The following is a 25,842-nucleotide window of genomic DNA, read 5'->3' as shown; positions in this document are numbered from 1 at the left end:
CAGGTAACGCTGCGGCACCTTAGCCTCTCCCAGGCTAATCTGCAAATCATACAGGACGTAATGAGCAAAGCTACCAGGGCCCAATATAAAAGTAAATGGACCAGGTTCTGCCACTGGGCAGACTACAAGGAAATCGACCCCCTGGCATGTACTTTAAACAACATACTCTCCTTCTCGGCACACCTCGCCCATTCGGGGGTCCAGGTGGACACCTATCATACATACCTCTCAGCCATCAAGGCTTACAGGAACTCGGAGGAGGGGACCTTCTCTTCCTCCAATCCTATCGTCAAGAAACATTTGACGGGGCTCGCAAGGCTCTACCCGCCCATCAAGAGGCTGCACCCCGTGTGGGACCTTAACATAGGATTGGGTGCCCTGGCGCACAAACCGTTTGAACCAATGGCGTCTGCGGACATCAGGTGGGTCACCCATCAAAACGGCCTTACTGGTCGGCCTCACCTCGGCTCCTAAAGTCAGCCAAATCCAGGCGCTGGTCACCTCGGAACCATATACTACCTTTCACCGGGACAAGGTGGTCCTGCGGACCCACCCAGCATTTCTGCCCAAGGTGCCGTCTGCTTTCCACTTGAACGAGGAAATAGTCCTTCCTATGTTTTTTGCCGATCCTAAGGACGAAGCACAGAGAATGCTGCACTGCATGGATGTCAGTCGTGCCCTGAAGTTCTACTTGGACAGGACCAAGGGCTTCTGCAAATCGGATGCCCTGTTTGTCACCTTCAGAGGCTCAAGACCAGGCTATCAGGCTTCCAAGACCTCCATATCCCGATGGAAGGTCTCGGCATCAAAGAAGCATACGAAGGCCAGCACAAGCCGCTTCCGACCAACATGCATGCCCACGCAGTCGGGTCCAAGGCAACCGCCATCGCATTCCAGCGCCATGTCCCGTGGCAAGTCATAAGCAGGGCGGCCACTTGGGCAACTCCCTCGGCTTTCTGCAAGCATTACAATTTGGATGGCGGCTCTAGATCTGATGCAGCTTTCGGACAGATGGTTCTCAGGAACCTTTTTGCTTAAGGAGGGTCTCCTCTCCACCCTGGGGCTACATTCAGTTGTAATCACCCATGCAGTATGGAGGAAAGGGGACGGGACGTAAGAGTAATTATAAGTTACTCACCGTAGTGACTAACGTACTCTTAGTCCATAGTCCCCTTTCCTCCATACATCCCACCATCCTCCCCCCTAATAATACTGGTGTCATTAGGCAATGTTCATTCTATTTTCGACGCCTCAATGGGGACTGAGGTGTGGCGCCTAAGGGCGGAGTCAGGGCAGCGCATGCTCCATGGCCTGCACCCCCACGCGCCTCTACATTTAAACGGTAAGGTTTTTTCTGGTGAAAAAGGTTCTGTCTGCCATCCCTTGGAAGGGACGCCCATGCAGTATGGAGGAAAGGGGACTATGGACTAAGACTACGTTAGTCACTACGGTGAGTAATTTATCATATTTATGACAATCCTGCCAAACATGGGACACACTGCGCATCCCATCACAACCTCTCAATGAAAGTCAGAGTTTCCTGGACAGATCTTTTGGGTTTAAGGTACCAGTGGTATGTTAGTTTATAAGAATTCCTCATGGTTTGCATGAATACACACGGTTTAGAAGATGTAGCCTATTCGGTCTCCAATTAAACTGCAGGTAAAGAGTGCTGACTATCTTTTTACAAGGCATTCATCTACTTCTCTGTAATGCTCTTGATGTTCAGAACTTATAAATCGTAAGAATTCTCTGAGGTAATAGCACTCTATGTGCAGACCCATCTCAAATTAGATGTGGTCCCCTTGGCCCCTTTTCCTGCTCTATGTCTGAGTACTCTAATGCTGTATTTGTACATGATGAAATCTTTCAAATTCCAAAAGGGAGAATGCCTGTATGCATTGCTTGAAAGTATACAAAATGTTCATATTCATATGATTGCTCTCATACTGCTAGGCTTGCCTCATCCCATATTTTACAATGTAAAGGATTTATCTCAGGCGAGAAGTCAGGTTTTACCGAGATTGATTTTCCATCTGAAGGGTAAATTGAATGAGAATGCAGACTTTATTAAGTCTTTCTTTCAAAAAATCTCTATTTGGATGGCTTCAAATTGGTCAGGGCTCAATCAAGCCAAAACAGAAGTAGATTGTATTCCATCTTCACGTGTGATCTGTAAAAAGCTCTCTGTTTCTGGAGAGCATATGTCTAAAAGCTGTCCAATTCAAATCCTAGATCGAGCAAAATCTCTTGGTAAAATGTTTGATGGGACCGGAGCTCTGACTCAGGCACCATCTTTCTAGCTGCTCAGCAGCGCCCCCTCGAACACAGCCTTTCTAAAACAATCAAACGTTGCCCCAAAAACATTGAGGTTTAAGCCATGCATAGACTTCAAGCTGCAGATGTCGCTGTTGGAGCCCCACTGATGCTGTTTGATATCTAAGGACTGAATCGTGACCTTGAGGGCTGTACTTCTTGCAAGTCCGCTCTTGAAAGTTATGAGGGGAGCATGTAACCAAAGTGAAGTTTTGGCTCTGCACAAACACTATAATTTGGACGGGGCATATTCCCTGCCCCATCAATGCTGCCCCACTCTGCCCTCCACACAAATCACTCCTTCCCTTTCACAGGCAGCACATGTAGAACTAGTATGATTTTACATAGAGGAAAAAATATGTTATCTAGCTTTGGAAGCAAGTCTTCATTTTCACTGCATGGATCTTCATATTTTTCCCACCAACTAGACCCCTACCCATGAGTTGCTACACAGATCTAAGGAGGAGCAGGGACGTACTCTGCAGGGGATCCCTTTCCCTACAGCAATGTATATGAAGGCCAAATAGGAGGTCTTAGCGGTGTGCAGACTTTTACACTCTTTCAGAATGTCTGTGTGCCTTCAGAAATCAGCCATCACACCTTCCAGTCAACTGAAGTTAATAGACTAGGTTTAGGGCGCTCGGGAGGGAAGCACTCTTCCCCCAAGGGAGAGGGTGTGAGACATCTGCTGGTCTGTGGATTTCATGGTTCCAGAAGCCCAGCTTTGGATGCTGTTGCTTAAGTGGGCCTTGTGATGCTAATGGTAGACATTTTTGGAGGTCTACAAGCCTCTCTGTGAGTACATAAACCGATTCATAGAGAATTGCTGTGATAGATGTGCATGTCAACCTTTAGAGAGAGGAGCCATTTCGATATCTCTGGACTGATGGATGTGTGTCTGTTATAATGTGGGTTTCAACTGACAGATTATTTGGCGAAGGGCCACTGGAAGCACAAGGAGAGCACATGTCAATACAGTCTGCTGGAACCCAGAGCAATTAAGTAGGTGCTGATTGCATTCCTTCTCTCAGGGGGAGGTTTATCCAGATATTGACGCAGTACTACCAGCAGTCCACTACCTCAATACCCAAGGCAGTGCCTGGTTGCTTCCGCTTTGCAGAGATGCCATATTGATCTTTGTTAAGGGTTTTGAAAAACAGTTGTGTTTTTCCATCACACATTTGTCAGGCAAAGAGAATTTCTGGATGATTGCCGTCAGCAGGTGTGTGGAGCCAAGAATGAGACTTGGACACAAGGGAGTCATGGTTTTGGTCGAAGACTTTTATTAAAATACAAGGGGTTGAATAAATGCCTCTCTGTCCCTGCTCTAAGAGGTGTTTCCCCTACCTAAAAGCAAAACTAAGCGTCTGTTAATGTCATTCTGTCCAAAGCAAAACCTTCCTGTGTTCAAAGTACTATTCTGGCCCTCACATTCTAACAAACTCAACTCTAAAGTGAAAAGGGTAATGTCTTTGGCCTCGAGTGGTTCACAAATGATCAAACAGGAAAATACATAACTTCAGAACAAAAGTTCCAACAGGATAGAGTCCCTTATTCCAGAGGGTGGTTCCCTTCCTCTGGATTTTTATTCCCTTGGTTGCTTATTCAACAATGTCAGGTCCTTGGGTTTCTCCTGATCAATAACATGATTAGTGTACAAAACAGCACGGCTTGCTGTCTTTACATGGTGTACTCTCCTGCCAGGTTTTCACTCTTCTCGTGATTAGCACAGCCTTTCTGCTAATCCTGATTTGTCTTTCCCAGCCCCTCTTTAACATATGTATTCTCAATTCAATGTTCAACTTGTCCTTGCCTGCTGTATTTCCCTACCAGGGATTTCTTTTATTCACACACTTGCAACTGCCTGATTTACTCGCCTGCCAGGACTTTCTTAGATGCACATGCTTGTAACTGCCTGGTTTACTCTCCTGCCAGGGCTTTCTTAGATGCACACACTTGCAACAGCCCGATATACTCTACTGCCAGGGCTTTCTTAAAAACATATCCTTCTTACACTTTAAACTTGCCTGAAATACTTCTCTTCTAGGGTTATGCACACCTTGCCAATATTGATAGTCTCTTGTCTTTGCTTTATCTGCCTGGCATATTATCCTGCCAGGACCTTTTTCATGTGTATTGCATACACTGTGAGAAACCAGAAGGTGTCTCACCAACTAGTCCCTGGTGATTTGTCATCCAGGTGGCCAGGACACAGCCATCGCTTTTGGATCCAGTTCCTGGGGGTGGACCAGTGTGGGAGGATCACCTGGATGAGGGGTTTTTGAGGAGGGGACGCTGGATGGTGAGATGCGGTATCTCCTTCCCTATAACACCTTTTCCCCATCCTACCTGGTAGGATACCCAGGAACTCAACCACCCACCGCCCCTTTCCCGACACAAACACTTTCTCGCGGACAGCTCACTGTGAGAGAAAACGGGCTAACACCTGAGCCATAAATCTGACATGTGCCAAAACAAGGGTCAGGCAGAGTATGGCAATTACTGATAATTACACACACCTGACTGCCATCACACTTGCCCACACAGATAAAAGGCGGAGTACAAGAACACACTCTGAGCAAAGCAAAACGCACGAGGAAGGAGCAGTTCCAAGACGGCAGTTTAATACGAGGAGAAATGCAGCAAAATCAGAGAGGGTTGCAAGGAGGTAAATATCCTTGACCTTTTCGGAGAAGAAGCGCTACTTTCACAAGCCCTCAAGAATAAGAAACATAAGACCAGGAATTAAAGCGGAAGAAATTGCATGTGTGTCGAATGTACCCGGGGTCCTCCCACATTGTCAGACAATGCAGGGAGGAGCGAATGCTGCCGTGGTACTGTCCTTGGCTCCTACAACAAAGCAGCGCCAGTAAAGTAAGCGCAGCCGGTGACCCGGGGTGACTGATAGCAGACTGGTCAGTGTTAGAACCAAGGTTGCAAGCAGCAACATTGCATGAAGAAATCTGCAAAGAACAGAGTGTGAGGGGTATATGATAAGCGATGCAAATATAATTGAACATCCATGGAGTGACTGAACTTTTCAAGCCAAGATAGATACCATAAACAGAGTAATCCGGCACTACATGAGTGCTCATTCGAAGATCTCTGTTAGGTATCCTACTGAGAGTGTAAAATTGTGAACTGTGAAATCGAAGTGGTCCTGCAACGGGTCAAGCTAAACACTGTGCACATTTGAAACTCTTTGATCGCTAATATGAACTGCAATTGGTCCAAGCCCTGCTGAGGGAGACTAATTGTGTAAAAGAGATCTGAGCCCAGCTGAGGGTGATCCGGGGTGGACCGCGAGTCACTCAAGAAAAGATATTCTATAGGCATTGGAGAGGAGGATCTGAGCCCATAAGAGGGGGATCCAAAGTAGAAATTGTGGCATGAAAAGTATCTGAGCCCGGCTGAGGGGGATCTAGGGTGAAGAGTGAATCGCCCGATTTAAGTACTTGAAAATGAACTTTTCGTTTGTTTTGGTCTTTCAGGCCCTCTGAATCAAGAGACTTGGATAACTTAAGAGACTTGGGCACAGAAGGCCCTGATGTTGGTAATGGAACTGTGTCCTCATGCCGAAGAAGCCAGAGAGTGTGCTATGCTTGAGTGAACCGCCTTGTCCCATGCTGAAAATGTGAGGAAGGGAGGCCAACAACCTAAACATCCTGATTTATCATTTTGTGAACACTTCTTTCCTTTTCATGAACATTACCTCCACACTATTTCTACTTAGCGGTAAGGATTGGCAATAGTTTTTTTTTACTATAGGCCCTTTTATTTTGACGAGACTCCACTATGACTGCATTATTATTATTTGATGATCGTAGTTTGCTCCCATGCTTTAATAATCACCCCTTTCATGGGCTACTTGGCGATCTGCTGGCGTCTGGGGCAAATATATGACGGTGCATCTATGCTTTCGTTTGATTTTCTTAAATTCAAATACAAGCTAAGAGCTTCTGAGGCTGCCCGATATCAAACTCTTTGTGAAGTTGTTGGAAATGCACTAGCACCCTTGAAAGCCTTGATGCACGACACTCCCCTGTTGCTGCATTTGTCCAGGGTCTCCCCACTTTCAGACTCTTTCATTTATAAATTGTCAACACAAGCACGTGGTACCACTCCTTCAGAACATGGTAGGGCTAAGTGGTCACTGGAAATGAGGTCTGGATTTTCAGACAGAAATTGGAGTGATATCTACGCGGCACCTTCTAGGTACAAGGTTGACTTGAACCTGCGGTTCACCGAACAGAGAGCTAATCATGGTATTTATTGGACACACACAAGGATGAAACAATGTAAGATGTTGCATGTAGCTTTATGTTGGAATTGTAAGAAGGAGGTTGGCAACTATCTGCACATGTTCTGGTCCTGTGCAAAGGTGGTGAGCTTTTGGGAGGAGATCTTGCAATGAGTGGAGCTGGTATTGGTTCGATCACTTCCTCGCTCTAACCGTATTTGTGTATTAGGGTTATTCCCTCTGGGTCTCCATCTTTGGTCTGATCAATCTTACTGGGTTTACAGAACCCTTTTGTGAGCTAAAAAGCAGCTTTTGAAGAATTGGAAAAGAATTGCTCGTCCAACGGTTGATAGCTGACTACAAGATCTGTCCATTTTATCAACTAGAGAGAAAACCAGTTCTCAACAAATAAAAATAATGGACAAGAATCTTGCTATTTGGAAGGTCTTTCATGAATTATGTGCTTGACATCCTTTAGGTCCTTAAGCATCCCTCCCTCCCCCCTTCCTTCTCCTTTCCTCTTTCTGTCCTATTATCATTTGCTTCTCACCTCCTGCTTCTTTTTGTCTATACCCCCTTTTTTAGTATTTTTTTGTGTGTGTGTAAATATGGTGCTCCATTTATATTTTGCCATAGGGTCTAGATATCAACATTTCTTGTAAGGTTTCTTTTATGGTTTTTTCCTGTTTAATTATTATTGGAAGTACCATTTGTTCTTATTCCTGTCATTTTTGTCAAACTCTAATAAAATATTGTTGAAAACAAAAACATAGTTTGCTCCTAGCATCAAACAATGGGCAGTACAGTACTTAATCTTCACGGGGGCTTTGCCTAGTAGCATGTCCTTTCCAAGGATTTGCTTTTAATGCAGCTAGTTGGAGTATTATCTGTGTACTGTGATCCTCATACTTTCTCTGGCATCGCTGTAGTCTTTTCTGAGTTCTATGGGAGCCTGTTTTATTAACTGAAGTAAACTAAATCCTCTATCCTAATGTACACATTTAGGACCTTCAGTGAGATGTGGAAAGCAGACGAACAGTATAGTTTGTGCCAGGAGCTTTGCAGTGATCTTGCTGAAGACCTCTTAAAAGAAGGACTAAAGGTATTTATATTTCTGAATTGCTATTACAACCGTGCATTGTGTGATAGGATATTTTTTCGTAAAAAACCCATAGTAGAACCAAAAGTGCTTAATGCATTGGCAAAAAGCTCCTAGTCTGTAAAACTCTAAAAAGAATATTTCTAATGAATGCTTTGTGCTGATCAGCAATATTACTTACCACTTGTTTGGCCCTTTGATTGGGGTCGGTCCATCAGCATCTGGGAAGGTTCAATGGGGGTCTTACTAAGTAGGTTTGGGGAAGTCTTTGATGAGCACCCAGCGAGGGCGTATTCTAGGCTTCCCAGCTAATGAAGAGGCTCAGAATGGGCGCTTTACCACACGGTACAGCCCTAATTTTGAGTCTCCTCAGAGTGGGAGGACACAATTTTCCCCCGCCGGATCGCAGGTAAGTCAGCACTGCCCACACCCTACTTACCTTGCGTGGCCTGGTCCCACACCCTACTTACCTTCCGCGATCCATGATGGTCATCTTGTTTTTTGTTTTTTTTTAAGATGCAAAACAGCTTAGACGTCGTTTCACAGCTTAAAAAACACGATTAGTACCCTGCTAGGGTATGCCGGGAAACTAATAGGAATATTACCCAAGCGGGGGGTCATTATCAGGTCTGGTAATACCCTCAGGCTTACGGTAAATCCAGTGTCTGAGATGGGTTATCAAATTATACATTTACGGGACTTTATATGTAGGCTTTTTCAAAATCTGATTGACCATTTATTTTGATTTTTGTAAAACCATACAGAATCAATAAAATGAATTGTCAGAAACCACAACGGCCTGTTACCCTAACCCCTGCTCCAATCAAAATATCTAAAGCATTTTATTTTGTTTCAAGGTATAAGATGTTCATAAAGTTTATTTTGAGTCAAACAAATCAAAACAATTAAAAGCCTTTTAGTTTCACCAGACTTAACAACTCCCTATTGCAGATTTCATATATTCAAAAAGGATGCCTGTGCACTCTTGAACTTGCCTTCGAAGTTCTTCGTGCTAGCTGTCAATTTCTCTGTAACCCAACATACCACATTTGAAGTTTTGTAGAAAGCCCGGACCGCCACAGGTGTGCAGTGACCAATTTCACATCAGCCAGTCATGAGTAGATGGCCCCATGCAATCACGTTAGCTTGGGTATCACTTGAATTCCCAAATATTTTATACATTTGCTGGTCCAATCAAAGGGGATTCTTTTTTTGCAGCAGAATCTCTACCTCTTGTTTGGCAGCTGTAAAGTTGTAAGATTTGATTAAGGGTAATTGCTTAATTGCAGCTATTAACCAGTTAAACCCGCCACTGATGTAATAAAACTTTCTCTACCAAGTGTCTCTTCAACGACATGATCTATTATCAATATGTGTGTCCTTGAACTGAATGATGTTAAAAACATGTAATGGCAAAGCCAACAAGTTTGGCTCTTGTATAAGCATTGTATAAACATGGGCCAGGCACTGCCATAATATGCGCTGGTTACTAGCACCATTTCAAAGTAGTACCATTGTGCCAGTGCCTGGAAAATACCTAACCAAAAACTGTTGTCTTTGCCAATGCTTGTTACACAGCTGGGGAGCCTCATACAATGGTCCTCATTACAAGTTTGCCTGTCCGGAAATAACGTTGCCGGTAGAACTGTACCAGCACTGTTTTCCAGACCAGCACACTACGAGTTCTGCGGGCGGTTGCCGTCCTGCCCACCAGGTCTGACCTGGCGGGCGGAACGGCACCCGCCCGCAGAGATGCAAGGAAACACCCGCACCATTACAACATGGTGCCATTGTTTCCGCGGTCCCCATTCCTGTGGAGTCCTATGGGACTTCCAGAATTGCCGGTGCCGGATTTAACGGGCCACCGGGGCTGTAATGCCCCGGTAATTCCGGAAAGTCCGGCGCCGGTAAATCACTATGTGTCCGGCGGCAGCCTGCCAGTTTTACTGGCACGGCTAGCACCGGACTCGTAATGAGCCCCAGTGTCTCTAAATCCACACTTTTGAAGGGCTGGAAATGCCAGAGGCCTGCACTGCAAGTAGGAGTACTTGTTGATGTATTTGATGGTGGCTTTGTGTGTTGATTGTGTAGTTCATCATGCATGTTTTTGGTGAAGTTTACAACCCTAGGTGCATTACACCTTCTGGTTGGTTTGTATGTGCTGTCCATGGATGTTGATGATAGGGTTTTGAGAAGGCATCTGAACATTGTGGTCAGCAACGTTGCAACCCGTCCTGCTACTTTTCTCGCCCACCATACTCTGCTCCTTCGAAAATTAAAATTATTTGCTTAGCATCCCAGACCTTCACTGAAGAATTCCCCCATCTATCAAATACAATTTATATATCACAACACATGGAATGATTGTTCCCCACCATTGGCTCTTTCATAGATTCACCTGCTGTTGACTATTCCCTATCGTCAGACGGGGACTCCCCTGTTTATATACAATAGCAGTCTCCACTGCAGACAACACTGAACTGCACTCAGTTTAGTGATCTATCAGAGTCAGTTGGTTTATTAGTTCTCTAGCTAATCACCACTCTCTCCCTCAACTCAAATTTCAGAAATGTTGTGCACGTTCAGAGCTGGGACTTCTCTTCAGAGTTCTTCTGTCTTTTGAGGTTTTCTCAAGAATCTGCTCACCTAGAACTCTGAACATCATCTCATTTTCAAGATAAATATATGGTCTTTCATATTTGGGAGTATTGGCACTTAGAGGAACTCCCCAGGAGGGGGACTAGTAACATGCAATTTTCCCTCAAGGGTGAGCCCTCGGAGGTGTCCCCTACACCCATTATGGCTGAGTTAAAAGCAAATAAAAACTCTTCAGTAATTAAACTACATGTAACCTAAAGAACATCCATGTGGAGGATAAGCATGAGGAGTGCTTTTATCACTTGTACCCATATCAAGATATGGGCTCTGGTTTCCGTTTGCCAGTCTTTCTCTAATAAGACCTTAAGAGATCCCCACAGGAGATTGGTCTCCTGGTTAGCTGAGGGTACCATCGCCTGCGATTCAAGCTCAATCAGGAATTCAGCCTCAACCTGCCCTAACAGACCCTTGGAAAGATACACATTACCAAAAAGGGCCCGCCCGATCGCATGAGGAGCCCTCAAGGGAAAACAGGACAAGGAGTGAAGAGCCTGTCCAGGCTCGTAAAGCAATTTGTGAGCCCTCCCTATTTGACAAATCCTCCTCAGTGCAAAAGGCTTGCAGGTCAGTGGGGCTATCCTTTAAAAATTCATTCAAGAGGCCATCAACAATGCGCATCGTATGCATCCACTGCACTGTTGACAAAAGTCATTGTTGACCAAATCATCCAAAGCACTGTTGATGATGAAACCGCTTATCACACCATCAACTACCGTTTTGTCAGTGGCCTCAACAGCAGCCTTGACGATGGCCATTATGTCTACGACCACCTGTTGATCAATGACCCGTTGATGACCAAACGTGCTCTGAAATTTTACTTGTCAAGAACTACTTTGCGACTTCTGAAGAGTACATGCCCTGCACCTGCTACTACTTCATCTACTGTGCCAATTGCTCTTTCCACGTCCACAAGCACTCGGCAAAAGCAAGTATACTTACTTTGAAGTCATATGTTCCTTGCACCCTCACAGAGCCAACAGAATTCCCCAGAGGACATTCTGGAGCATGAGATTGACATGAACTTTGAAATCCCTCAGAGTGTGTTTTCAGAGGAAGTGGAGGCATTAGAGCACCCTTATACCTCACTGGCTAAGCTATGACAGTCATTCCAGCCAGCAGAGGTACCTAAGCAACTGATCCCCCCTGAACTAGTTGCACGTTACCGGTCAGTGGACATTTTGAAAACTTTAAAATCTCTAACAGCGGGGGTTTATTCTGAGGGATCCCAAGGGGTACTCTGCCACAAAATCTGTTACACATGTAAGGTGAATGACCCAAAATACGAACGATGAAAACAGTCTCAAATAGGCCAAGTAATCAATGCACTTTTTGCAAGGAAAACAAAGTTTTATTAGATGCAAAAAGTATCAGACGGTCCTGTAGAACCGAACTAACACGAAGCTCGTCCCACCCAAAGGAGTTACATCTTCTGTAGTGAAAAACTGCATATTAACAAAGCGATGCATAAAAGAAATTACAACAGGACCCCACACTCCCCGTTGGCTAACACCTATTTACAATTCTAATTTTCCCCTCTAGTCCATTACCCTATTGGTCACACAGTATATAAAACACATTCCCCCAAACACGTGACCTGCTACATCGTCATTGTGAAATTTAGGGGTTGATTAACTGCCAGGTACATTGTTACCATAATACATTTCTTTGACAAGTAAATATTCTTCACCATCACGTGATGTGTACCCCTCCGTCAGAGCCTGAACAAAACTGTGAATAGCGAGCTAAACTGTGCTTCGATAGTACAATGTGCCTCCTCATTATACCAGACAGTGTGTCACACACAATGTTATAAATCAGAATGTACCACTAGTACACCAATCAAAGGATACAGGCTGGTATTCAAAAAGGATACACTTGGAGTCATCCCTGATGTTAACCGAGTGACCTGAGGTAGAGCGATGTCCGTCAATGTTAGACCTTGAAACTAATGTCACTCTCTGACTTGTAAAGTCGACAGCCAAAGAGAGTAATCAGTGGAAAGGGCGTGTAAGGAACAATAACCACCAGACTGTTGATATAAATAAAGAATCACATTAGAATTTGGACCACAATCAAGTGAGCAGCTATGCGCCTTTCTAAAATACACTAACCTGTTGATCAGGACAGTCACAGGTAGAATCCAAAATGTCAGCAGGTATTCCAAGGGAACAATGACAAGGAAGGAAGTTAGTAGAGGGAACTAAACCGAACAGAACGAGGGCCACACTAGAACTGGGTTGGTGCACCCAGGATAGCGTCCATTAAGTCCAGTGCACGAGTCCTGAAGGGAAACCAAAAGGTGTAGTGGAAATTGGTGAATATTGTTCCAGGTAAGTGATGACTATTAATGCCCTTGTAAGGACTACCTAATTGCGATCTGTGAGGGAATAGACTAAACTCACAGGGTAAGAAGTCCTTATGTAAACAGAGTAGTGGGACTGCTGAAGTAAAAGGGAAAGTGGGACTCCCGTTATTAGGAAATGGACTAGCGGGAATATGGAGCGGAATAGATAGTGGGAATACCGCTATCGGGGAATGGAGTATCGGTTGCCACTATAAAGTAACAAAAGCAAGGTGGTCGACTGGGAAAACAGCAGGCTGCTCAGAGCTGAACTGGAGCGGGTAAGTTGTTAAGAGGAACTGCTGTGGAACTCGGTGTAAGGCTGGAGCCGCGAAGGAATTCACTGCAAACACTGAAGCTCCGGAACGCCAGGTATAAAGATACGATCAGAAGCATCGGTTGCACTGATACGCCGTGTTATATACATGTCACGTGACCACTCGCGTTACTACAAGTGACCATGAACACAGCAGGTGATAATCACGTTCCCGGAACATATCACGTGATGAACCTGCAAGTGTATCAAATGAAAACAATTTAGAATGTTTTCCTTTCCAATGCGCATGTAGAATGAAAACGAACGTTACCATGCGCTTAAGGACGTAATGATTTCTAATGAAAGCGTTTCCCTGGCAGTTCCCAAACAGTCTCCACTGTGTATAGAACGGCCTGGCAGTTCTAAGGGTCATGTGGGCAGGTAACTTCAGCTGTTTGGGAGTTCTCTGTGTGGAAGCAGGTGTGGAAGCAGATGTGCCGGATTTGAGTGAGCTGACAGGCATGACACACAAACAGTTACCTGCCCTTTAAAATTATTTTATTTTTATTTTTATTTTATATTAATATACTTGCAACCAATGGTTTTGTATATACAATATCGAACATACCAACACATTACAATCAGATAAACAACATATCATATATAATAAATAATAAAAACTATTGGGTTAAAACAATTATTAAAAAATACAACATAAAATATATGAGCAGCAGTAATGGGCATCCACGATAGCTATATAATCAATACCAGCAGACAACTAAAGTTCTTATTCTATTTACAACACTCCTTCAAGACTGGAGTTATTAAATCTCCATACATTTCAAATAAAATAGTGTAAGAAAATAGATCAAATTAATGTCCTGTCCTTCCATAAATAGGTCCGAACATTGAGACATATTGACATAATCAAACTGATTATTGTATGATTTTAGATACGACATTCTAAGGCGATGCAAGCTTTCACATTCAGCTAATATATGTTGTACTGTTTCCAATAACGGATTGCCACAAAGCTGGCACCACCTATTGGCTCTCAAAACTCCAGGGAAAGCACATCTCTGCTCCCAAGTTGCGTTAAGATAAAATTTCATAAGCAAGTACTGCCGTATCACTTTGGGGGCAGGGTAGGCTTTAATATAGAGTGGTGGAGATTGGCGATGGATGTGGTACTCTAAATACGTACCACTGTTTATTAAAGTTGCCAGATTTGCAATGTTAGATTCCACACTCACTTCCTTAGTTTTCTTTTTTAGACACATCTTAAAACTTCCTGAAGTGTGCCTTATCATGGAAATGCATATTTGTCCCTCCATGTTTTATGGATACTCATCATCTTAACCAGGCATCCTATCTTCGTACAACCATGAATAAATTTAAAGGCTGCCAAAAAAGTGACACCAATTGTGTTCTTATCTAGTAAAGAGAACTTTTCATAGGACATTATATTTCTATTAGTAACATCTGTGGTAAAGCTATTGATGTCAAATTCCAAGAGGGTATATTCTATTGAGACACTTTGCGGAAGACGCAGCAGTTTCCGTAATATCAATGCCTCTAGTTTTTGAATTTGAGGAGGATATTTGTCACCCCAAATTCCCACCCCATACAATATAATTGATTTAAACTCTAGCATTGTATAAGAGTAGCACTGTCATCAACAAGCAGGCCGAGATAGTTATAGGTAGCCACTTGTTCAAGCTTCTTTCCAGCCAATGTCCACACATGTTATTTTTGCCATACATGATTTTTAGCAAAAACCCTGATTTTACTTTTTTAATTGTTTATCAACAGGTTGTTATTTTTGGCAAATTCTCCAAGCGCATTTAATAGAGTTTGTAAGTCATGTGGATTGTGATCTAGTAACCATAGGTCATCCGCATAGGCCAACCAATTAAAACTATATGCACCCACTTTTACCGGACAACACTTCCGGATCCACTTTGTATAGGCGCGTTACAAATGCCATATCATAACATACAGAACTAGACATATAGGCCGGAAGATCTGCAAGATAAAGATTAAATAATGTTGCAGCAACTATACAACCCTGTTTTACACCAAGGTATGTAGGAAAAGATTTAGATAGTTTCCCCTGAGCATCTAAGCAAATTTGGACGGTAGTTTCCGAGTATAAAAGCATCAGACTTTTTAACAGGCCAGAGTTTGTTTCTGTGCACAGAATCAAAAGCTGCGCTGAAGTCTATATATACGCAATACATATTAGACTTACGCTGATTCCATGAATATTCAACCGTGGAAGTCAGGATTATTATATTATCTGAAGTATTGGATTTTTGTATTAATCCTGTCTGGTTAGGTGGGGGATCTTTTTTCGCGATTCCAATTATGGAGTTCCGCCAAAAGGACACGTGCAAATATTTTTAGTCCAGCATCACCAGAAGACGATAGTTTGCATGATTATTCCACACTTCCTTTTTATACACAGGCAGAATGTTGCTTTTTTTACATGTGAATGGGATAGTACCTCTCCGACCAATTTCCTTAAACAAGAGAAGCAGGGCACAGGCCCAGCCTTCCAGAGATGCTTTAACGGGTTATTGCCTACGCTGTTCAGCCCTGCCGCTTGAGAGTAATTTAGACAAGTAATAATATTATGTATATCGTTCACTGTGGCGAGGAATGCCCATGAACACTCTGGAGGAGCAATCCTTTCTTCTGATGTTATCGGTGTGCCCAGATGAGCCTGGATAGATGTTTCCCACTCCGATTCCTTTTCACAATTAATTGGAAGAGCTCTGGTCTTTGTACTTCGTATAACCTGCCAGATTTTGGTGGAATTTTTCTTTTTGGCTAATAATGCTATTTTTTGCCACAATTGAACCTCACGTAATCTTTTATATGAGGTTAGCCAACGACGATAGTTTAGCTTAATTGTTTTTATTTGTCCATTTGTATCAGGACATAGAACACCTATAACTGAGTGTAGTATCATAGCCATATCCCTACGCATTTTTTTTCTTGCTACAGCAAATTATTTTATCAAAGGTATATCTTTTAGTCACCTCGAAGTTCGCCCCTTCCACTGAGTTTTTATATTTGCGCTTAGGGCGGCAGGTCTCTGCAATTTGGGCTACCATACAAGAGAACGCTATTACAATCTCATCTTGTATCTCATATTTTTGAACTTGATACTACTTTATAAAGGCTGGTAGTAATTCCTGTGCAATACCTTTGCCCTTTTCCACAGCATTATTATTCCATACAATTCGATTCTGAGCCGTGTTCAGGGAAAGGTCACCATTCCTATCAATGGTGGCAGACGGAGAGACGGGATGCAATGGCTTAGTAAGGACACATAAGGGAAAGTGATCATTCTCGGCCCTTGAGACAATCCCCATATCCAAAGTCAGTGCTAAACCTGCAGGATTAGCCAAAAGGTAATCAATGGTAGATGCACTCTTTCCCACAGAACGTGTAACACTCATTTTCGCGTCACCTGGGCAGTACCCATTAAGCATGGGAAAATCAGTTTTTTCCATGAAAGTTATCCAGAGCTTACTCTGGCGATTAATCAACATTTTTGTTACTGGTGCAGATACTCTGTTTACATTACAGGATTTATTTATCAGTATTTTGGCGTTGAAATCCCCCATAAGCCATATTGGATGAATACGTGAGTAACTCATTATCAATTGTTGAAGTGTTCTGAAAATTCATTTTAGTCCCAAAACTATTAGGCGGATCATAAATATTTATCACTAGTAGCTTACAATTCCCTAAAGTTAAATAGGCTGCTAGTATATTAGATGTTCTTACTTCTAAGGGTACTAGATTCCAAGGATGTTTTACAGACAAAAGTAGGCCACCCTTCGAGGGGACCACGCAATCCCTTAGTAGCAACTTGGTGCAGCGTCACCCAGCCATCAAACTCAATATTGTTCACCAACCATGACTCCTGTATGGCTACCATCATAAAATACTCCATGTTTGCTGCTAAGCCATCATCCACGAAAATGTGGGAGAACCCCTGAGAGTTCCAGGAAAGCAGCAAATTCTCAACATCGAGGTTGCGATGAGAAATGAACTTTGGAGGCAGCTGGCAACCATTGCCAATATCCATCTAGCACAACATCATCTGCTTTTCCTGTTACTGATATCTGATTAACATCTTTAATCACACTAACATTCCCATTACTTTCAGTATCCTTTTGAATACTTATAGTAGCAGAAGGAATAATCCTAGTTGTATTAATAGGCGGGTGATTAAGTAAAGATTCAACAGCTCTCACGGCAGGTGAAATAGACTGAACAATAACGTCAATCATTATACTCGGTTTTTCTATTGGTATTAGTATTTTAGGCCGAGGCTTCACTTGTGACATCATAACGATTGCTGTTAAGTAACCTAATTTAAAAAAGATCAGCTTCAAAATTAAGGACATAGTCTAATGTTGATGGTAAGGTAAACCAGATGGTAGAAATATATTCAGTGGTGTGCTTCATCAGGTCAACAATCCAGATGTCATCTGTCCTTATCCCTCTTAGAGGTACAATCAATTTAAATAAGCGAAAGCAGCTGCCCGATTTAGGGGAATGGCCTCCGGATTGCTAGAGATTGATTTTAGCTGTAAGGCTTTATACATATTGTTAGGTTGCTCAACGTTAGCGCTCATGGATGTATTTAGGTTAGATGTATTGGTTTTGTTGCGAGCCCAGATATCAATTTGATTAGTTTGTTTTGCAATACCAGACTCAATTTGCAGAGAATTGCCAATTTGAGATACCAGTTTCATATTTTCATTGCAAGGGGTGTTTGTGGCCTCCACTGACTTGACGGTTCCGTCAGTATGATAGCCATGGTGAGAGCACTTATCTGAAATTCCAGGAAGAGTGATATTGGGTGGGATTACCTCAGTCATAGTTGTTACATCAACAGAGGCCTTAATTGTCATTAGTCCAGGGAGGGGCAAGGAACCCGCAGACAGTGGGTCATGGACATTAGAATTGGTTGAAACAGTTTTTACTTCAGTGTAACGTTGATTAAGCTTGGTTTTACCATACAGCGTTTTGCGAGGTGTAGGCTTCTTGGCGTACATACAAGCCTGTGTTATAACTCTAGTTTTCATCTTTTTACTCTTCCTATTAGAGCATTTCGCTCCTTGACCATACATTAAGACATTTAACATCTTTTCATTTTCATGAATAATGTGAATGTCAGCATCAGGTTTAGATATAAATACTCTATTAATTAGAGAGGAATCCCGGTAGTTATTTGTCCACCTCAAAGTGGAACCAAATGACTACTTTGTCTATACCCAGGAAGGGGAAACACATCAATATATTAAGAGACAGAGCTCAAAGAAATGGGTTGCACAAAACAATTAGGTTCCTAAAAAAACTGTATATAAACTTTAATTAAATTCACATAAAGAAATTTTGATTAACACAACTAATAACAAACATCATAAATTCACTATACATAATATCTGTTAAGTTCAACATATAAAAAAGGCACGGATTTTGTCAATTCCAATCGAATGGTAAAGTAGCACAGGGTGTAAAGTACATTCAGCAAACAACTGGCAATGTAATTCAGTTTCTGATCATTATTCGATAACGCAAGTTGTTGTATTCCTATATACATCCAGGAAATTGTCTTGACATGTTTCTGTTCTTAGGAAGTTTACTCAGAGAACATTCATCAGGAGGGTTGTCAAAATCATGAAAATCCAGATTAAAATCATAAACTGTTATATAAGTAGGACAGTGTAGTGTACACGTGCAACCTGTGGATTAAATGAAAAATGGACAGATAAGGAGCTAGATCCATAGCTAAGGTACATCTGTCATATTCCCCGAAGGGTGAATAAGAGTACCGGATGTTGGGTTTTTGTTACCTTTCGTGGTGCTCATCGGGTCTCACAACGTAAGTAAATAAGGTTGTAGTAAGTAAACCGATAATGCCCCGAGGGTTAAACACTTTATCCAGGCAAAGCATGAATATGAAGATTTCACCTGGACTGTACTATTGACACTCAAATGTGGTAACCCGCATACAATAGAAAATAGACTCCTGAGTAAGAACAAGAAATGATTTATAGATTACAGAGCGATAGTAGGGGTATGAATGACTCTGTAGAATGGCATAAAATCCACCAATAAGTATGTCCTATTCTTAGATTGGTCGAAGTGAAAATACCTGCTAACAGATAGACTCTTCTTGATGGAGTTGGTCTAAGTGTGTCGTTACTAACTAAGTCTGTATCAGAAAGTCCTTGAGGAGAGTTACGAAATTGACATCGAGATAATGTCTATGCTAACTGTAACATGTACTAGTAATTATGAGTTACTCTACTTAATGTACTTAACTGTGGAGAGTGGTGTACGTATCAGTTGACCAACACCTCCTTGCGGACATTTAGCAATGAAAACTTTAGATAGATGTTTGAATGTTAATAATCACATATGGACGAGGAGTATCAGCAATGTTACAGTAGACACATATGTTAGACGAGGGTTCAACGCAGGATGTATCTAGTTCAATTGAATACTATGTATTGATGCGGAAGACAATCTAATGATGTGCCAATTCCATGTGAGTTATGTGCCAACAAAGCTAAGTACTTCTGGTAGAACCTAATTCGGATGCAGATGTATTTCTGGTTATGTACATTATTGAGTCCTGCCTGCTATCCATTTGCTACCTTTTTTAGGGTCTAGCAATATTGTGTATTTATACTTTAGGTTATTGTCTCTTATCCGTACAGGGTCTAGGAATTCTATTCCCAATGCATTGAGCCTGAGCATCCCCGTGGAGAAACCGCGATCCCATGGTCACCTTGCTTTACAGCGACACTACGTAGAGATCCTCCTCATGATCCCCCTAGCGATCCTTACACGTAACTAGCTAGGATATTATTGCTGCATGCCGCGTAGAAGTCTAAAGAAAGTAACGTTTAATGCTTTAGAAGACGCTCGTCCTGAGCTTGTTCCAACATGGCCGTTCCACATCCCCATCACGCTGTGTTACATCCGGAGTTTGGACCTACAAACGTACGATCACCTTAGCAACAGATATACACTAGGTCCTGAGTAACACGCCCCTGTTAGAGACGCCGCCTGAGTGTGCCGAGTATTTGCAAGTTATTGCATTTTTTAAGAAATCCCTGTACCGATCAGATGCCCGCCTCCCAGGCCTCGAGGTACGTGCATGATACCGCTTTGTTTAAATTTGCTTTCGCATTATGACTGAGCTATGAACACAGTGCTCTACGCTGCGGGTATCCTTCATGCAAGCTTATGTTTGATCTCATACAGACACTGACACGAGCACTGCTCTAAAGTGAATGTTTCCATATCGCGAGGCACAACAGTGAGACTGGTACACAGATAGATACAGCAAACTTGATAGGCGGTAAGCACCAACACCTGCAGAATCAGTAATAGACACATGGGTGCCAGCCTCCTCTTTAATGCACTTGCTAGTATTCACTCTGCTTTGTATTTAATCTACTTGGCATGCCGATAAGGGGTCAAGTACCCCACATTAATTTTGGTTGCCTAAGGCTTTTTTCAGGATTTAAAAGGGTGACGTACCAAACTGCACTATCTTTGCTGGTTAAGGGGAACACTCGAACATCTTAGTTGCCGCTGGTTCACTTCTAGATGTTTTAGTAGTGGTGTTTCCTTTCTTTACTCACTTTTCGGAGTTCGCGCTAGATACATACTAACCAAGTACGAGGTAGCTTAGTGTTTCCCCACTTTTTTGGTGGTGGCAAGACTCTGGGTCCTCTTTCTAGTCTATGTGAGTGAGATGTAACCGAGTGCAGAATGTTCTTCACTCACTGGTGATATTCCCTTCTTTTCCGTAGAGACTACAATGGTCTTTTTACTAAGAATTATCTACCAATGCTAGTCCTTTCAAATTACCTCACTTTTAAGTTCTATCTGTAACGATAGAATTTCTCCAACATCGGCTTTGAACTCTTTTGAAAAACACTGATTTAGGTTTTTCATTTATTTATTACAGGTCCTCAGCTATTCCATAGCTGACTACAACCTTATTTACTTATGTTGTGAGCCCCCACGAGCACCACGAAAGGTAACAAAAACCCAACGTCCAGTCCTCTTATTCACCCTTCGGGGAATATGACAGATGTACCTTAGCTATGGATCTAGCTCCTTATCTGTCCATTTTTCTTTTAATCCACAGGTTGCACGTGTACACGACACTGTCCTACTTATGAAACCGTTTATGATTTTAATTTGGATTTTCGTAAGTTTGACAACCCTCCTGATGAATGTTCTCTGAGTAAACTTCCTAAGAACAGAAACATGTCGAGACAATTTTCTGGATGTATACAGGAATACAACAACTTGTGTTATCGAATAATGATCAGAAAACTGAATTACATTGCCAGTTGTTTGCTGAATGTACTTTACACCCTGTGCTACTTTACCATTCGATTGGAATTGACGAAATCCTTGTGTTTTTTTATATGTTGATCTTAACAGATATTATGTATAGGAATTTATGATGTTTGTTATTAGTTGTGTGAATCAAAATTTCTTTATGTGTATTTAATTAAAGTTTATATACGTTTTTTAGGAACCTAATTGTTTTGTGCAACCCGTTTCTTTGAGCTCTGTCTCTTAATATATTGATTATATATAAGTACATCTGGATCACATAGTTCAGTTTCAGTACTAACATCCTTTAGTGTCTTATGCATTCGATTGTTATTTCTCATCAATAATACTGATTGAACGTCAATTTTCTTTTCTAAACTTTCACATTTGACTACTAGCATAGTTAAAAGGTTGTCGAGAGCCCAGTCATGTCATTTGATGTCATGCTAGTCATACTCGCTTCAGATACATTGTCAGCTAGTTTGAGCAAAGTATCATTTGCATTCATACAGCGACAGCTAAATTGTGACATGCGCAAAAGAAAACATCAGGTTCTATGTTCATAACAGCTGGTGTAGATGTACTATTCTGCTCATCACCAATGTATTCAACATCAGACAACTTTGTATCAAGATCCAGGTGAGTATAGACATTCTTATCACTCATATCCGGCACTTGCAGGGTGTTATGAATAAGTATTGAGGTATGTACGGGAGGAGCCACCCTGGAATGTCTGGTAGATTTCCTTGTTACATTTATTGGCATCACCTCTGCTCCTCCCATCCCAAATCATGGTACAGCCCTAGCACGTTTCCAGCCTTATCTCTTTGTGAACCCAGGTGTCCATGAATGACGTGATCGAGGCACCACTCTTATGCTTGAATTTCTTGAAGGTCACATATTTATCGGCGCCTGCAGTTCAAATAGGATGACCGCTCTTCGGGTGAGGGCAGTAGTTCTCTAAATCTTCAGCAGGCTTCTTGGTATCACAGAACCCCATGCACTGCTCCCATGAATTCAACCTTTAAAAGGCACATCCCTACCCTTCCTCCCTGGATCGAACATTCCTTTACGAGCCCCTCTGAGCTCTGCAGCTGAACTCAATGAACTGTTATTGGCACACCATGGCTGCCTATGCCCATGACAGTATAACTTCTCTCTGAGAGAAGGAAGGAGGACTTGTCTCAGGATTAGCTAAACAGAGTCGCATTTCCACGGTTGACCTGTTTCTCTTACTTTTTACAAAATATATCCTGTAACACAAATACATGTCCTGAAATCCAACATGGTGGAACTCCTGCTACCTTAGTCCCCAGTCCTCGCTGTTACCGCAGCACTTTCTAACTCCATCTCACATGCCTATCTATGTCTGCTAACTACTCGCACATCCCTTAAAACATAACACTGTATACTATCGCTAAATGCAAAATACATCACCCTATCTTTAACCTCTGTATCAGCTACACAAATATTGTTGCTCTTTCTGTGGGGCTGTATGGTGTTTCTAATATGCGCCAAAGATTACTACAAATGGATAAATGTGCATTCTGCCACGCCCAATGAGAACTGCTAGCACTAGGTCGCCTGCTAATATATTTTGCATAGTCTAAGTCTCTTCGCCTGTCTGGGAAGTTGCACATTCATTCCAATACTACACCCTTCAGTTAATACTCCATTAACCAATCCAGCAGCTTCCCTTCTTCTTTAATCATCATCTTTTAGCACCCACACTTTGTACATGTGAAGTAACCTTTCCCCGTCAAGAGCATATTCTTCTGGGGTATACGTCATGAAGCAACATCCCCATATCATGCCAAATCTACCCAATGCTCCACATAATTTTCTGGATCAGGTGGGCGGGTAAGACAGTGTCCCCTGGGGACCAACTGGTTGTTCTACTCTTACCATTGTGAGAAACGTGAAGGTGTCTCCCTAACTAGTCCCCGGAGATCTGTCATCTAGGTGGCCAGGACACAGCCATCGATATTGGATCCAGTCCCTGGGGGTGGACCAGTGAGGGAGGATCACCTGGATGGGGGGTTCTCGGGGATTGAAAGGGGGACACCGACGGGTGAGATGCGGTATCCCCCTTCTTTCAACACCTTTTCCCCCTCTACCATGTAGGATATTCTGAAAACACTGCCACCCCTTTTCCGACACGAACACGTTCACACACCACAGACAACGGACTAACACCCGAGCAGTTTACGTGACGTGTTCCAAGACAAGGGTCAGGCAAATTCAGGCAACTGACCTGAATCACACACACCTGACAGCCCTTTCCCTTCCCCACAGGGATAAAAGGTGCAGCACGAGAGCACCATGCAAGGAAAGCAGACAGCACGACAAGACAGCTATCCAGGCACGGCAGTTCAAGAGGAGGAAGGAGACGGCGCATACCGAGAGAGTGAAAAGGAGAGAAGGGACCTTGCCCTTTCTGACCAAGGCTTGTGAAACCTCTGCAGAAGGAAACGCAAGACTACAAACAATAGCCAGTGTGTGATGCAGCAGATGTCCACGGTACACCAGATACTCCTCCGCTGAAAAGCCGGGGAGAGACACCTGCTACTGTGGTACCGGCTTTGATTCCCGATACAAAGAAAGCCAAGCGGTTCATCACAGCCGGTGATTCGAGGGGAGAACCGATAAAGAAACTGAACTGTGTTGAACAAAAGTAGCAAACAGCTCAGTGCAGAATGTTCAAAGAATGGTGAATGTAAAAGGGTAAAACCAGCTGCAGATGAGCCAGGCCCACATGGATGCTCACTCAAGCAACTCTGGGCGATTACCCAAGTATTGAAACTACTGTACCCAGAAGGCCTTGGGAAAGGCGAGAAGAGGGGTAAAAGGGGTCATACAGGAGTCTTGTAAAATCCTCTGTACAGTCGGAAGTCTTTGACCGACAGACAATAGTGAAGCCAAGGGGAGTGAATCCTGTATCATAAGAGTTGAATGGAAAATGCAAGATTGCCAAGAATTAACCCAAACAAGGGTTGCCGATAAAGTGGGGTTAAGTCTATATCCTGAAATATAGTGTGTTGACAATGGTGAACCCCAACGAGGGACGTCCACAGTGAACTGTACAAAATGATACTGAGACTTGTGAAGAATGCCATAGTGAACCCAAACGAGGGAGGCGAACGGTCAAGAGGGATCTGAGTCCGAACGAGGGGATCCAAGGGGTGAACAGTCATCACCCAAAAATGTGTGAATGCCAGAAGGGTCTGAGCCCAAATTAGGGAGATCCAAGGGCTGAAAAGTAATCACCCGAAGATTTGGCAATGCCAAGGAGGTCTGAGCCTGAACGAGGGAGATCCATGGGGTGAGCAGCCATCACCCGAAGATTATGTGCGAACAGAAAGGAACTTTGAACTTTTGTTTATTATTTTGAACCACAGGCACTCGATAAGAAGGTAACATAATTATCAGAGGTCCGAATATCATTAAAGAACATTCTAGGGATCTGTCTCCGGAAGAGGGGGATCCAGAGGTGAAAGACATCACCCAATAAATCTGTGAAAAGGAACTCTTTGTTTATTATTTGAATACATCAGGCCTACAGCGGCATGAGACTTTTCAAAAGAAAAGAGACATAACTACTTAGTGCCCTGATTGCTGAAAGCGGAACTGTTAGCTCGTGCTGGGAATGCTTAAGCGTGTGCTGTGCTCCAAAGTCCCAGCTTGTCCCATGCTGAAAACGTGGGTAAGGGAGACCTCAAGTACTGCATCCTGACTTATCATTTGTGAACACTTCCTTCTTTCTTAAGAACATTATCCCACACTTCTTTTTGTATTTAGCGTAAGGATTGGCAATAGGTTTTTCTTAGTAAAGGCCCTTTTATTTGACACAATGCCACTATCAGTGCCATATTATTATTTGATGGTCAGAGCTTGCTCCCATCTTAGATTTAGCTTTAGATTATGCTTTTTCCAACCTACCTTTACAGTTTAATAAACACCCTTGAACTGTGATCACTTGTGGCTGTCTATTCTTGATACCATGCTTTCTTACACCATCCTGTGCTCTATTTCACCATTCCACTTCTCAGTCTGTGTGTATTCATGTTTTGTGAGGGGAGCAGCTTTACCTGTTATCATAGGCACCAACATCATCATCGCACTCTCAGGCAGTGTCTTGGAGCAGCACCGTAGAATCATTTGACAGGAACAAAAAGTTACACGTTAGGAATCAGCACCTTTACGGCTATCCCCAACCAAGACTGGACCCATGAGAACATTGAATTAAACAAGTCTTCAGCACTCACTCCAGTTTACATTGCCATGGCAATCCACAAGTTGTGGAGGGCTCGTATGGCATTAGTTAGAGATCCATTGTTTGCATCATTTGGGGGTATGTATTTGCAGCAAGACAATGCTATCTTCTTGCACCCACCCCATGCCATTGCCATAAGTAAATCCAGAACACACCGGTTCTGGAGGGTCATGAGACAAATAGCCTGCATTTCTGTTTTTATTGAATTGAGACCTTGCTCTGTCTGATTCTGGAGCATCTCCCACCTAGTAATCTGCAACCACTTTGC

The 25,842-nt window shown here is 42.8% G+C and overlaps 1 protein-coding gene across 6 annotated transcripts in view; it reads left to right on the top strand.

Annotated features, from left to right (window-relative positions):
* Window positions 1-25,842, top strand: part of POLK (DNA polymerase kappa) — a 1,714,815-nt gene that overhangs the window by 1,369,184 nt on the left and 319,789 nt on the right. For all 6 annotated transcript variants that reach the window (XR_011280653.1, XM_069627465.1, XM_069627464.1 and 3 more), the window contains one exon: window positions 7,562-7,658. Coding sequence is in view for 5 of the 6 variants with exons in the window: in XM_069627465.1 (XP_069483566.1) it covers window positions 7,562-7,658 (97 nt within the window). In the remaining variant the exon portion in view is untranslated. The remainder of the gene's footprint in view (window positions 1-7,561; window positions 7,659-25,842) is intronic.

The sequence above is a fragment of the Ambystoma mexicanum genome, chromosome 6p (assembly GCF_040938575.1).
Source record: "Ambystoma mexicanum isolate Mex_15411 chromosome 6p, UKY_AmexF1_1, whole genome shotgun sequence".
In the NCBI taxonomy this organism is placed as follows: domain Eukaryota; kingdom Metazoa; phylum Chordata; class Amphibia; order Caudata; family Ambystomatidae; genus Ambystoma; species Ambystoma mexicanum.
Note: the sequence above shows the minus strand (reverse complement) of the source record. Positions and strands in the feature narration are given on the sequence as shown.